This window comes from Hemitrygon akajei, chromosome 2 (genome assembly GCF_048418815.1).
Source record: "Hemitrygon akajei chromosome 2, sHemAka1.3, whole genome shotgun sequence".
Taxonomy (NCBI): domain Eukaryota; kingdom Metazoa; phylum Chordata; class Chondrichthyes; order Myliobatiformes; family Dasyatidae; genus Hemitrygon; species Hemitrygon akajei.
In genome coordinates, this window is record NC_133125.1 from 9,328,663 (window position 1) to 9,343,014 (window position 14,352).

Below are 14,352 nucleotides of genomic sequence, written 5' to 3' on the forward strand. Positions count from 1 at the left end.
GCTGGGCTCCCGGCTGGGCTCCCAAGACAATTCTAATGTGTAATGAGGTATAGAGGGGTGTACATCTATGGTGAAATGGAACAGCTGACACCAAAAAAAGATAAACTGTTCAAAGTACAAACAAAAACCGAAAAGGTAGACTGAATCAGGGGAGAAATAATGGAGTCAAGGTTGGAAGTACCGTAGAAGTCGGATTATAAGCCGCTACTTTTTTCCCACATTTTGAACAGCTTTGAACACTGTGGCCTTTACTACGGTGCGGCTAATGCATGGTTTTTTTTCATGCCGCCAAAAACATTTTGCCTCGTAACAGTAGACCAATAAAATTGATGAGTAGTTCACAGAGGTCCAATGAAATTGTACGATAAATCAAGCGCACTTTCACAATTAAATTATTGTAAATCAGTCATTTGTACTCACCCTCATCAACATGGAAAACACTCAAAGAAAAGCATTGTGCTGCCTTTATGGCAGTTATTTAGTTTATAATATTTTCGCTTAGTAATTCATTTGTTAGTAATTTCTAGTTAAAGTTAGAAGAGTTTTAACTATATTTGTTTTCTGTACTACATCGCGGGGTGCTATGACGTCACACCCGGTTTCGCCGCGTCTTGTGGGAAAAATGCCGGTTTGTGATAAACGGGAAGGAGGGGGCGAGCGCATTACGCGAGCGGCATTAGATCTGAGCGAACGCTGCTTTTAAGTTAAAGGCGATCAATAACTTTTCCTGGTAGGCTGCAGTATATATATTTTTTACCAGTCGTTAGGAGATATTGGAATGTTGTTCAGTAAAAAAGTATACGCAACGTATATTTAAAAGTAGCCGCGTTACAGGCACGGTTTGAAAAAAAGCATTTGCAATATGTATTTGTTTATGTTACCATATGGATTTAATTAAAAGTTAAAAAATCCTCACGTGTAATATCTTTCTGTGTAAATATCTCATATTACAACGTGGGACACCTGCGGCTTAAAATCCGGTGCGGCCTGTACAAGTACAAAATTGATTTTCTTTCTAAAATTAGAGCCAGCGGCTTTTAATCAGGTGCGCTCTGTAGTGCGAAATCTACGGTAATAAGTCTAAAATTTAAACTATAGTCAAATGTTTTCAGAACTGCCTTTCTGGAAGGTTCATCAAGACTTCTCTGCTCTTGTACTTAATCTTTATTTAGAAAACTAAGTATTTTCTTTAAATATCTTTCTTAACTCCCTTAACACATTCAATAAAGAATCCATATTCACCAGTGGATTTGCCACTTTACAGAACTCTTTTAGAACAAGGCCCACTGGGTTAGATTGCCTGGTTACTGAGTGAAATTCTTTCATGAATGGCTTTGGGTTCTGAAAGATCAATGAGGGGGCCACGGGAGTGTAGATTTCTGGGAAAGTCAGCACCCTGACAAATTTGATCTAATTCAAAGGACTAGAACAAAAGCAAGGATGTACTGCTGAGGCATTATAAGATGGTACTCAGACCACATTTAGAATAGTGTAATCAAATTTGGGCTCCAAAATCTGAGGAAGGATATGCTGGCCCTGGAGACAATTCAGAGGAAGAGCTGTGGAATGAAAAGTTTAACATATGAAGAATGTTTGATAACTCTGGGCCTGTATTTGATGAAGTTCTATACTCAATAGAGAAAGTTAACATATTCAATCACTGTAAATCAGAAAACAGAATATATCACATACAGGCTATCTCAATTGTTATACGAACAATGCATCCTTAACTCAGTATTTCACTATAAATATCCAGACATCCAATATAATTTTATAATATCTCTTTTCTACTACACCATTTTTCTCAATGGCACTTCTATAGGTGGCAGGATGGAGATATGTCTCTACCAAAAGAGGTGTAAGGTGTTCTAACCCTCCACTAGTCTGCGAGTCACCCTTGGGCAAGGTGTAGCACCTGCTTAGTACCCCCCGCCCCCGACCCGTGAAGTCATGGGAGCAGGTGGTAAATGGTCATATGAGCAGCTGTTTCATATCACACATCCTGGTTATGTGACCACTGATGCCAGGCAGACAATCCCTGGAGTATTGATAATGACTGGGGTCACCCATCTTGTAAGACATTGCCCAGAAGAAAGCAATGGCTAAGCACTTCTGCAGGAAAAAAAAATTGCCAAGAACAATCATGGTCATGGAGATCATGGAAAGACGACGATTGCCCACGCCATATGACACAGCACCTAACAAATGAATGAATAATTTTATTCATTGAGTTGTTTTCAATGAGATAAATTTCATCAGTTTCTACAGAAGTAATTATGTTAAGTTGGTGGAAAAATTTGTTTTATTTGTACATGATTCTACAACCTGCACTTCTTACAGTTAAGACAAATTAATTACGAATCTAAAATTGTTAGGTACTCGTTACTTCACAACTATTACTCTAATACAATGATAATACAAACTAGGGTTATTTGCAGAGTTCCATGTGTTACCAATTGATCTTTTGTGTTACATAATTTACAGTAAAGCAAATAATTTCTTCCTTTTACCTGTCGAAGACGTTTATTAGAAGCTGGTGCCAGAGGTTTTTTTAAGTTATTGCACAATGCCTGCAGACATTTCATCCAGTCCTACAATAAAAATATTTTATTGTACACAACAGAACATTAACTCATTCCTGGCTACATCAGATTTTAGTCAAATATCAAGAACTAATCAACTAAATATCTCGATTTCCAATGTTATTCTTTATTCAATGTTAATTGGTACAGGAAGCTGATGTTTTTTGTACAAAATAACAAACTTGGACCAGGAAGAAAAGTGAAAGAAAATCATTCAGAACAGTGTCATAATGCATGATGGAGTCATGATAGATTTATAGCTTTGATTATTAACTCTCTTATGATGCAAAACTGAATCTTAGCAAGTGAGCACAAGAAATTGCAAGTGCTGAAATCACGAGCAAAAACCAAACTGCTGGAAAAACTCAATGGGTCAAGCAGCACCCATTGGGAGAGAGGAACTGTTGATGTTTCAGGTTGAGACCCTACATGCCCTAGATTTACTCTTTAGTTGCACAACTAACCTCAATGCAAGTTTAAGTTGTTCAAAGATGGAACATAAAAATGGCAGGTTTTGTAATCTGGGCCCTAATCTAGGGTTTTTCCAAGGATGATGTCCTGGATAAAAAGACTGAATGCTTATAAGTTGTGATACTACTAACTGAGGTCCAAATTTTCTTCCTAATTTCTGCTTTTTCCATCCAAATAAGCTGAGCTTCATTTATAGATCTTATTTTTGTTTACATACACAGACATGGATGTTTATTGTATTCTTTTTCACTGCATGGACATTGTTGCCTCAAGGGCCTGTTCCTGTGCTGTACTGTTCTACATTCAGGAGACAGAAGATCATTTCTACCAGTGTTCAAGTGCTCAAACAGCACCGTTTCACCTTTTACTACAGCCATGTCAGAGAAAGCCAGGCACAGCAAAACCTCAACTGTTGAAAACATTGAATATGCTTTGAAAGGACAAGTAGGGCACTCACTCAATAAATGGCAACCTAGAAAGACACAGTAATCACAATAGTGAACTCATGGGATTCAACTGCTTTTAGTGATAAGCAAAGCCCTTTAAGAGAAGTTAAATGCATATCAGTTTGATAATACGGTCCTGAAATGAAGGCTAGATGGCCACATTGCCCGAGGTTTTAGTACAAGTAGGATTTATAATCATAGTTTGTGTTATGAATCACAGATTAAAAAACTAGAAAGCTGGTAGAGTGTTGACAGGAGGAGGTTTCAAAGGATATCCTTGTATGACCAATCCTGTAGCTGTACCTCTGCTTTGGAGAGAGGGAGTTGAGTTGAAGTAGCAGTTGTTCAATGCAAATAAAAGTTCCCTTAATCAAAAAAAGGTATAACTGGTGGAAGGGAACAATCTTTTCCAACATAATTTTCTTGCACAGAGCTGTTATTCTTGAACAAGCTGTTACTAGGATTTCCCTCTTGAATTTCAGTAGTGACCCAACTCATTCTAATTGATTCTTGAATGACAGAACACAGAAGGACCTTTTAAATGAAAAGTTGATCTAAATTATGTCTTCAATTTCAACATTTTGCTAATATGAATAAAACAGAAACATACCGATTTGTTTGTCGACATCATCAGGAACCCCTACCAACCAGGCCATGCTTTCTTCTCACTACTGCCACCAGTAAGGTTGAACAGGAGCCTCAGGACTTGCACCACCAAGTTCAGGAACAATTATTACCCCTCAACTATCAGGCTCTTTAAGCAGATAATTTACCTCGCCCTATCACTGAACAGGACTCACTTTCAAGGACCCTTCAGCTCATGTTCTAGATATTTATTGCTTATTTATTATTAATTTTTTTCTTCTTTTTGTATTTACACAAGTTGTTGTCTTTTTTGTACTCTGGTTGCTGGCCATCCTGTTGGGTGTGGCCTTTCATTGATTCTATTGTGTTTCTTGTATTTTCTGTGAATGCCAGCAAGAAAATGAATCTCAGGGTTCTATACGGTGACAACTTTAACTTTAAAAAGTAAGTATTCCACAAGATTGAAATATTGTCACCCATGGCTTTGGTATGAAAGGTGTGGTTAACTATGTGTTGACAGAATACATTTAATACATGGTCTGAAAGTTAAAATAATTTAACATTCATGAAATCTACCTGTGCTTGTTCTGGAGTTTCGGCTGCAAAATAGAAGATGTATTGGTCTTCACTAAAGTGCTGCACTACTATTTGAAAACAGTTTGGCCTACAAAAAAAAACCACAATAAACAAATTAATCTATGGATGTGGAGCAAAGTCTGTCACTGCACAAAGGCAAATATCTCCAAATTTATCTTCAGATAAACTGCAACAATCATAACCCAATACATTTAATAATTTCCCCAAAGATGTATATTACCTCAGATGCTATATTAAAAATAAAACAATGCTATGGCAGTATGCAAGTTCAAATAGTGAACTTATTTTATTCATTACTATCGTAAGTTTCTCTACAATGAAAATGATGAGAGCTAACAAAGGGGAAAGAAAGAAAGTACTTGCATCAGAAATAGAGAGAATGACAAATATATTCAAATTTGAAAGAGACAAGAAGATGGATTAGAATACATCTATTTAAATGTTTTAAAATATGTACCATCAAGTACACACGCATATATACACATTTCCCTCCCTTCACTCCTTATGGGTAATGTGTGTATATTTTTCCATCAATCTTGGGTTCTCTATCAGAGGCCTGGGAGCTTGAGGGTTCGGTGCAGTAACCTTGCTGTTGGCTAGTAGTGCACTCTCCTGGACTGAGATCTCATGTTCCCGGGATTTCTTGGAACCAATCTCCTAGTCCAGGTGCCATGGCTCCAAGTGCTCCTATCGTCACGAGATTACTCTGGCGTTAACCTTCCACATCCTTTCTGTCTGCTCTTTCAAGCCCTGGTATTTCTTCAGCTTCTCATTCTTCTTCCTGATGTTACTGTCATTTGGGATTGCCAAATCTGTTACTATTGCATTCTTCTGTTCCTTGTCTAGAATTACAATGTCTGGCTGGTTGGCCAGTACCTGCTTATCAGTCTGTATTTGGATATATATTTATAAAGTTCACAAATAAGGCTAAACTTCAGTTACTACACAAAGTATTTTAGGTAGGGTAGCAGTCAGTACCATGCTAATGCTGGTTTTCAGAGTTCAGAGCTCAATTCCAGCATTCTCTCTAAAGAGTCTGCACACTCTCCCTGTGACCGTGTGGGTTTACTCTGGGTGCTCTAGTTACCTCCCACAGTCCTAAGATGTATGGCTTAGTAGATTAATTGATCATTATTAATTGTCCTGTGATTTGGCTATGGTTAAATTGGGGGTTGCTGGGCAGTGCAGTTCAAATGGCTGGAAGGGCCTTTAGCTGGATGCATAGATGGTTACATGAATGGATATTTTCAAAGGAACACAACCGGTACAATGGGCTTCATTGAATTTGCAAGGCTAGGTAATGCACTACATGAATTAGTGATTAAAGAAGCTTCAGGTACCACAGGTCTACCCCATTAATGAATCGCCTGATAACGGTGGAGCTGAACTTGATGTAGACCATGTTACTGCCCGTTACAGAAAGGCACCAGAGTCAGTGTGCGAAGGTGGTGAGAAGTCTAACAGCGAGAGATTGTTTTGGACGTTTTTCTTGTGATTGCAAGACCTTGTTGGACATTTGTAATGTAAACATAGAAACATAGTAAAATACTTCAAGTCTGGTTCACTGGCTTATTGGCGAGACTAACAGCAGGGGAGCTACATGGCCTTGCAAGGACTAGGACTTAGCTGCAGGCTTGCCAGTCCAGGAGGAGAGACGCAGAGGCAGTGTGTTATGGCGTCCTTGCTGGATTATGGGCTGGCCCTTCCCGTTGATCTGCCCTCCAGTATTCACTCTAGGAAAACAAGCTGGATTACGTGCATACACTCGTCAACAGACTGCTGAGAACTGCCAGTTCTTGCTGACAATACCCATGCACCATCAATTTTAAAGGACATGTCAATCAGGGACTTGGGCTATATTTTTGTGTGACTATGTTTACTGCCATCTTATATGTGCTATATGTGCCTTGTGTTGTTTGTGACTGTCGGTAATGTGTTTCATACCTTGGCCCTGGAAGAACGGTTCCATTTGGCTGTATTCAGGAGCAGATGAACGATAATTGAATATGAATTTATGCTCTTATATACTCATCCCATGTCCCTGCATTAATTCTATTATTCAAGATTATTAAATTCTTCTGAAATGCTCCTATTTCCTCTGACAGTCCATTCTAGATATCAGTCATTCTGTGTGCAAAGGTTTATCCTCAGGTTTAAATAGAGAGAGAGAGAGAGAATCTATGACCTATAGTTCGTGACACCTCTACCACAGGAAAAAGACACTGCCTATCTGCCCCATCAAAGCCTCTCATAATTTTATATACCCTTATCATGCTACCTCTCAGACTTCTTTACCTCTGGAAAATCACACTCTGCCTGTCCGAGCTCATTAGAAGCAATGCAATCCAGGCAATGCCCTTGCAAATATTTTCTGTATTCTTTTTAGCTTAATCAATCTTTCCTGCGGTATGGCAACTGAACTGCACACATTAAATGCAGCTTAACCAATACGTCATACATGACATCCCAACTTTTCACAATAACACCTCAGATTTGTGACATAATTGTCCAAACACAAAGTGACTATTTTTAACCAATCTCACTAAAATTGCAAATCCAAACCAACACAAACTTAAAAGGATCTCTGTATCTTAATATGTAGAGGTAAACAGGTCAAGAACCCAATTCATTACCACAATGTTTTCCAATATTTTGTATTTAAAGTTTCTCTAAATCATAACTATTTTATTCTTGACCTATTCAAGGTTTCAGCCACTTCTTCAGTAATCTTTTGTTTCTTAAACCTAGATATTAACTCTTTGTACTTTTTGAACAGCAAAGCTTTGTTCTGCCTATGGATCAGAAACTCTACTGCACTCAAAAGCTATACCAGATAGTCAATGCAATAAGAAAATCAACACCAGCACAGAAAGCCATTCCCCATTTCCAACTTCCAATGCAATGAAATATGCTGTATTTTTTGGTAATGAAAATGTGTTGCCCAGTAGACAAGAAGATGGGTTTTTGAGGGTAGGATAAGGGGGAAAAAAATAATCACAGCTGGAAGCTGGACTGGGTCTAAGCTATAGTTTGGGCAGATGGACTGGACATTTATTACGTGTTCTTGGTGTGTGAGTGTCGAGAGTGCTTTGCTGTGACCTGGGATTGAATGGTAAAAGAAGGATAAAGCCATTGAGCTGAGGATCAGGAAAATTAGATGAGGCAAGTGAAAAATGTTTTTTGGGTCAGATGCTTCAAGAGTAAGGGAAGGATTGGCTGCAAGTTCAACACAGCATTGGGTGAACTTTGTTACCTCAGAAGTGCTGAACTTTCCTAATATAATGCTATCTGAGTTTCCTGCAATGATCCTATGAAGGTGATACATATTAAGTGGCCACTTTATGACCACAAAAACAATTACAAGATATCACATAGTGGCAAAAACATTTTCATAATACTGAGAAAGTAAATTGAACAACTGACTTTTTGGACAAGTTTCTGAAATATATTAACTAACATTGTTGATACCAATACTTATCAGCAAACTTACTTTGATGCTATCTCCAGTGCACTAAATTGTATGTGATTTTTGTACTGCAAGCTCATAATTGAATGAAACTTTAATTTCATTGTTTTTGACTCTACTTAATACTAGTTCCTGATGTACTAAAAATTAATAAAATTAACTCCTGTGCTAATCACAGATTTACACAAGTAGCAGCAGCATTCCCTCACTTTGCTTCAGCATTCGACAAAGTCAAAATCATCTTATCTTTCTCCACCTGTCTGATCCCCATAATGCTCTATTTCCCTAAAATCAAAAAATCTGTCTTAGCTGAGTATACTTAATGATGCAATCTTCAGAGATTTTGGGGAATAGAATTCTTTGAAGATCCTCAATACTCAGGATCTGAAAATTCTTCTATTAGAGTTAGGTGATCAACTCCTCATCATGAGGCTCCACAGCCAGATTACATTCCTTCAGTAGGGAAGCCTACTGACAGCATATATCCCTGACAAGCCTAACATTTACAGTATTTCAGTTAACTCAAGCACAAACTTTGAAAATTTTCAATAAACTTACTTAATGACTGGTTACATATAATTCATGGGTATGAGAATGACACTAGTAACTACTTGGACAAAAAGAGGATATAAAACAAGGGCAAGTGTAATCTTGAGCTGGATTAATCAGATTTCTTTAGAAATGAAAAATGGAGTGAAAAGAAATCTGCAAGATCCCTATGAATACATTTCTCATATATACATTAATATGCATCATAAACTCCTTACTGAACATTAAGTATTTGCATTGTATTGAACTGTGGCTAAATAATCAAATCACTAAATATTTCTGGTTTGGTATTAATGTGCACTTCAATATAAACCAAATCAGATAAGTTACTGGGAGGAAACATTAGTTTGTGTAGGTTAATCAAGTTAACATGTACTAAGTTCCATTAACATCTTTAGATCAGAATCTTAATCAGGAAACATGTTTAGAAGAATGTCAAAAGTCAGATAAAGGAATACTTTCCAAAGCAAATACCACAGAATGCTAACCATGGGTATGGGAAAAGCAATGATTAATGTTAAATATATCTTGCATTGAGATTGTTTTTTTTAAAAAAAGATAAAGTTCATAAATATCTTTACCTGCCAAACAGACTGTCATGAACTCCATACACAGTACAAACACTGAGGTCAATTAATCCTTTTGGCTTTGTAGCTCTCTTTTCACTTTCAAAGTAGATTAGTTGGGAGTCATTCCCTTCCAAAATGAAGTACAAGTTTTTCCATCGTTTACTTTTGCCTACAATAAATAACATTGAAAAGTTTGTATAGTTTTTCAGAAAAATATAAAGGTTGTTTCAAAATACACAGCAACATTAGTTCTGGCATCACAATATAGCTGATCTTATTTACATGGTGGTATCAAGCTGAAATGTAGTCTGATACAAGTCATGAAAAGGACAGAAAAATAAAGCAATGTAGAAACATTACGTTACAATTCAGTATCAGGCAGCTGAAATAGAGAAAGCTTCCAAATAGAAGTTGGAATGAACCAAGCTCCATAGCACCTACTCGTTGGTCGCAAGAAAAGCATGAAAGCACACTGCACTGCAGTCTATTCACCTTCACAGGAACAGAAACTTTACCCAAATTCCCCCATTGAAAATAATACATATTTTGTACAAGATAAACAGTTACAAGGAATATTGTTCTTGAGTGCTGTTGACTCATGGGGGTCGATGTGCATAAGGTTTTCATATCAAGATACGGAAGTAGATTGAAAGGCCTTTCATCTGTACATATACTGCTGCCCAGGATGGGACCAGGCCAGATTCGAACTCAAGACTATCTGCCCTGAAGTGCGGTGCTGATGCCACTACACCATCAGTTGGCCCACAAGGAATATACAATAATGAAGCAGAGGCCGATTTAGTGCAGAATTTTGGAAGTACAGACTTTGACAAGATGATTTTGGATAGATAAGTCAATTTGCATTTATTTCCATCAAATAACAAGAGTACAGCTCAATACAGAGCCTTTGGTCCATGATGTTGTGCTCACCATTTTACCTATCTAAGAGCAATCCTATCCTTCTCTCTCACATAACCCTCTAATTTTCTATCATCCATGTGCCTACCTAAGCATCTTGCAAATATCCCTAATGCAAATTATTGTAATGCACGGAGACCACCGAGTCTCTACGCCTTGTGGAACTTGGGCTCAGTGCTGAAGAGATGGAGCCTGAGATTTGGACATGGGTGCCTCAAGGAGAGAAAAAGATATCTAAACACTTCAGTAATACACAAAATGTATACACTGCATGTTTCAATGTACTCATGACAAATAAAGATAATCTTTAATTTACTTTTTAACCCCTACTTTTTTGTCTTTCAGCCTGCCACATTTTCAGAGGCTGCATGATCTACTGGTTCATTACAAAAGATCACATCAAATATACTTTATACCAAATTTAGACATTTTAACATGGGAACAATGTTAAAAACTATTTGCCAAAATTCTGAATGACTGCAAAGAGAAAATTAAATGAAGTAAAACCAGCAATCAAAGCAAGTGAGCTCTCCATCCAGAGTCTGTATTGACCATCAATCACCCAATAATGACACTAATCAACCTAATTACATTCTCATGAACTTTGTGTGCAGGGGCAATTGACAGTAGCCAACTAACCTGCACATCTTTTCAATAAGGGAGGAAACTAGAGCACCAAGAGTCAACTTAAGCTGTCAGAGGGAGATGAATTTTGCAGTGTCTAGATTAACAGCCTTTCTTGTCTGTTTTATATTTATCATGTGTTCAGTAGATATTTCAAGTTAACATTTTTTTTAATGTAAAATAAGGGGCTATGCCACTACTCACATTTATGAACTCAACAGGGGGAAAAAACTTTTCAGTACTATCTGGTCAAAGGACCTCTGTAAGCAGAATGTTTAAAGCCATATGAAGTTAATATCAACAACCTCTTGAAATGGTTTCCTTACTCTTTTTCCAGAGGTAGCCATCCTTTACTATATTCTTATAAAGTGCATCCTTTGGCTTGCGCCGGATTGTATTGTATATTTCTCTACCATCAACAGAATCTTCAACAACTTGTTCTTGATTCTAAAATAAAATTGAAAATCTTTTATTAGTTGTATCATTCCATCTCTTCACAACTTAAAAATAGGATCTACAAAAGATGAAAATGAAATTATGAATTAACAGACTGAACATCTGAATACTAAATACACTGGTCTAAATAACATAGTTGTAAGACGATCTCCAATTCATTATCTATTCCAAAGATACTATTAATATTAGATCACAATTATATATACGCATTCAATATATTCACTAAACAGAAACAGCTCGTGAATGTCACAGTAAAGTAACTCAAATTCTGTCAGCTCACTTTATTCTTCAGTATAAATATCAAATCAGGACCCCTATCTGCCATCTCAATGTAATTTTAACCAAATTTACACTAGTAAAATCAAAATTAAACTGGTGATTAACAATAACTGTTCTTGTTTAATGATTATTGATAAAGAAAATAAGTTTGCTATTTTATTTGGCCTGAATATAATCTGAATTTTATTTTTGCCAAAACAAAATTTCAGAGATCAAGCATTGTAGGTAATAAGTTTTTTTCCAGTTTATAAATGGTTAATAGAGATTTATTGTTTGTTTTGCTTAACTTTATGTTTATTTGGGAGTACAGGAACCTAAATCTGGAACAGAATACATTGATAGCATTGTAACAGTACAAAAAATGAAATTATATATTGGACAGCAAAGGAATGGCTGGGCATTTATGGGTCTGTCATCAGAAAAGTAGGCACAAATAACATTCTAGGAATGCTATATCTAATGAAATATAGAAATTAAAAGGAGCTTTGTGTTAGTAAGGAAAATATGCCGCAGAAATTAATGGAAATGGAAGATGATGATGTGAATCCTAGATTACTAAAACAAGCTTGTCTGGAAATAACAGATGCACTAGATATTACCTTCCAAAGTTGTCTTAATTATGGAACAATTTGTGCAGATTAGAGGATACAATCCTAATGCTTAAAAGAGGAAGAGGGAGTGGGAGGAAAAAGGACCAATTAGCCTAATATCAGGAGGAGGAAAAAAGCAAGAGTCTTTATATTGGATATAACTTTGTATTTAGAATTTGTCAAAAGGACTAAACAAAGTCAATATGGATTTAGCCATACAGCATGCAAATGGGGCTCTGTTCTACAATTGCAGCTTATCATCAGGAACCAAATTACATTAATCCCATTTTTTACTCTCCCCATCAATTCTCTAAGTTTTAGCACTCAACTACACGAGAAGCAACTGATAAGAGATAAAACAGTGTACCAATCTACATCATTGAGATGTGTGAGGAAACTGCAACCCCTGGATGAAACCCACGATGGCAGAAGAATAATGTGCAAACTTCTTGCATTCAGCACCAGAGGGCAGGATTGAGCCTTGGAAACAGCGAGAACTATGAGGCAGCAGCCCTACTAGCTGTCCCACAGTGCCATCAACAATGAAAAAATTTGACAAATTGAATATGATTTGTTTTGAGAATGTAACTAGTAGCTTAGGAGAAGAGTTATTGGATGTGGTGTATTGGGATTTTCAGACAGCCTTTGATCAAATCCACATAAGAGTTTACTGTGAAAATTAAAGCACATGAGATTGGATATAATCCCTTGGCATGGATAAAAACTAGTTGACAGAGAAGAAATATAACAAGAATAAATGGGTCTTTGTTTAAGCGATAAATATACTCCACTAGTTGCTAATAGTAATCAGTACGTGGACTCTAGCGATTCAAAATATACCTAAACATTTTGATGAGCATTTAATACCCAACTGGGGCAGATCAACATTATTGAGAAGGGCTTAAGGATGCTTTAAGATGATTTCGACAAGTTACACGAGTAGGCAAATACATGGAAATACAGAATTTGATTGATAAATGTAAAAATATCTACTGCAGAAGGAAGAACAGAAAGTAATTATTTAAAATGGGAGATGGCTCAGGAAATGTTGACATTCAAAAGGGTATTTCCTGAACATAAACCACCAAAAGTAAATGTGGTATTGCAGCAAGCAGTTATGTCATAGAGACATTAGAATTTCCTCTGGCTGGTAGTCTGGAACCAGGAGTAAGTTATCAAGATGAAAAGTAATTTCTTTAATTGGAAGGGTGAAGAACCTGTTAAAAAAATCTCTACCAGAAAAATTAGTGGAAGACAAGGTACTGAACATACTTAAGCATGAGAGAGAGATTTTTAGATACAAAGACAAAAGATCAGAGCATATGGGAAGAGAGAAGGGACATGATATTGAGATAGGGATCAGATATGATTGTAATCAACTGCAGAGCAAGCTCAAAGATCTTAATGACCTTTTCTGTTTCTACAATAGATAAACAAATTGTAACAAGTTTCTTCTTCTAAACTGTAACATATAAGCAAATGTTCTCATCTTTAATAATGCTCATCACACCATTCAACCTATTATATAATTTCTCTTGTAGAATATATGTTTGGATTTTGTTTATATTTATTAGCATCTAAAATCCATGGACTCAATCTAATGTTGAATGCATTTTAATTTATTCAAGAAAATATTAAAATACTTAACAACGTACACTTAAAATTGTAGAAATAACAAAAATTAGAATCAATATATACATTGTTCCACTTACATTCTATAAATACCTAGACAATAAATGAAAGGCCTAGATAGAATAGAAGTGGAGGTGATGTTTCCAGTAGTGGGAAAGTCTAGGACCAGAGGCCACGGCCTTGGAACATTAGGACATCCCTTTAGAACAGAGATGAGGAGGAATTCCTTTAGACAGAGGGTGGTGAGTCTGTGGCAGTTGTGGAGGCCTAGACATTGGGGATATTTAAAGTTGAGGTTGATAGGCTCTTGATTACTAAGAGCAAAAGATTGCAGGAGAATATGGCTGAGAGGGAAAACAAAGCAGCCATGATCAAATGGCAGGGCAGACACAATGCGTGAATAGCCTAATTCTGCTAAGTCTTATAGACTTGTACACATTTAAACAAGTCTTATGACAAAGCAGAGAAACACTTAAAAAAAGGTTCATAGGTTCATTTTATTATAAAAGTGTGTACGCAGAACACAACTGAGGTTTACTTTCTCCAGATAGCCATAAAATATCATAAGAGAGCTGTAAGATAAGAAAG

General features: G+C 36.6%; 1 protein-coding gene across 2 annotated transcripts in view; it reads right to left on the minus strand.

The window, feature by feature from the left end:
• LOC140739032 (ras GTPase-activating protein 1-like) overlaps positions 1–14,352 on the minus strand; it is a 117,547-nt gene that overhangs the window by 32,095 nt on the left and 71,100 nt on the right. For both annotated transcript variants that reach the window (XM_073067013.1, XM_073067007.1), the window contains exons 10-13: positions 11,134–11,254; positions 9,278–9,434; positions 4,661–4,748; positions 2,511–2,591 (exon numbers count right to left, since the gene is read on the minus strand). In XM_073067013.1, coding sequence (XP_072923114.1) covers positions 2,511–2,591; positions 4,661–4,748; positions 9,278–9,434; positions 11,134–11,254 — 447 coding nt within the window. The remainder of the gene's footprint in view (positions 1–2,510; positions 2,592–4,660; positions 4,749–9,277; positions 9,435–11,133; positions 11,255–14,352) is intronic.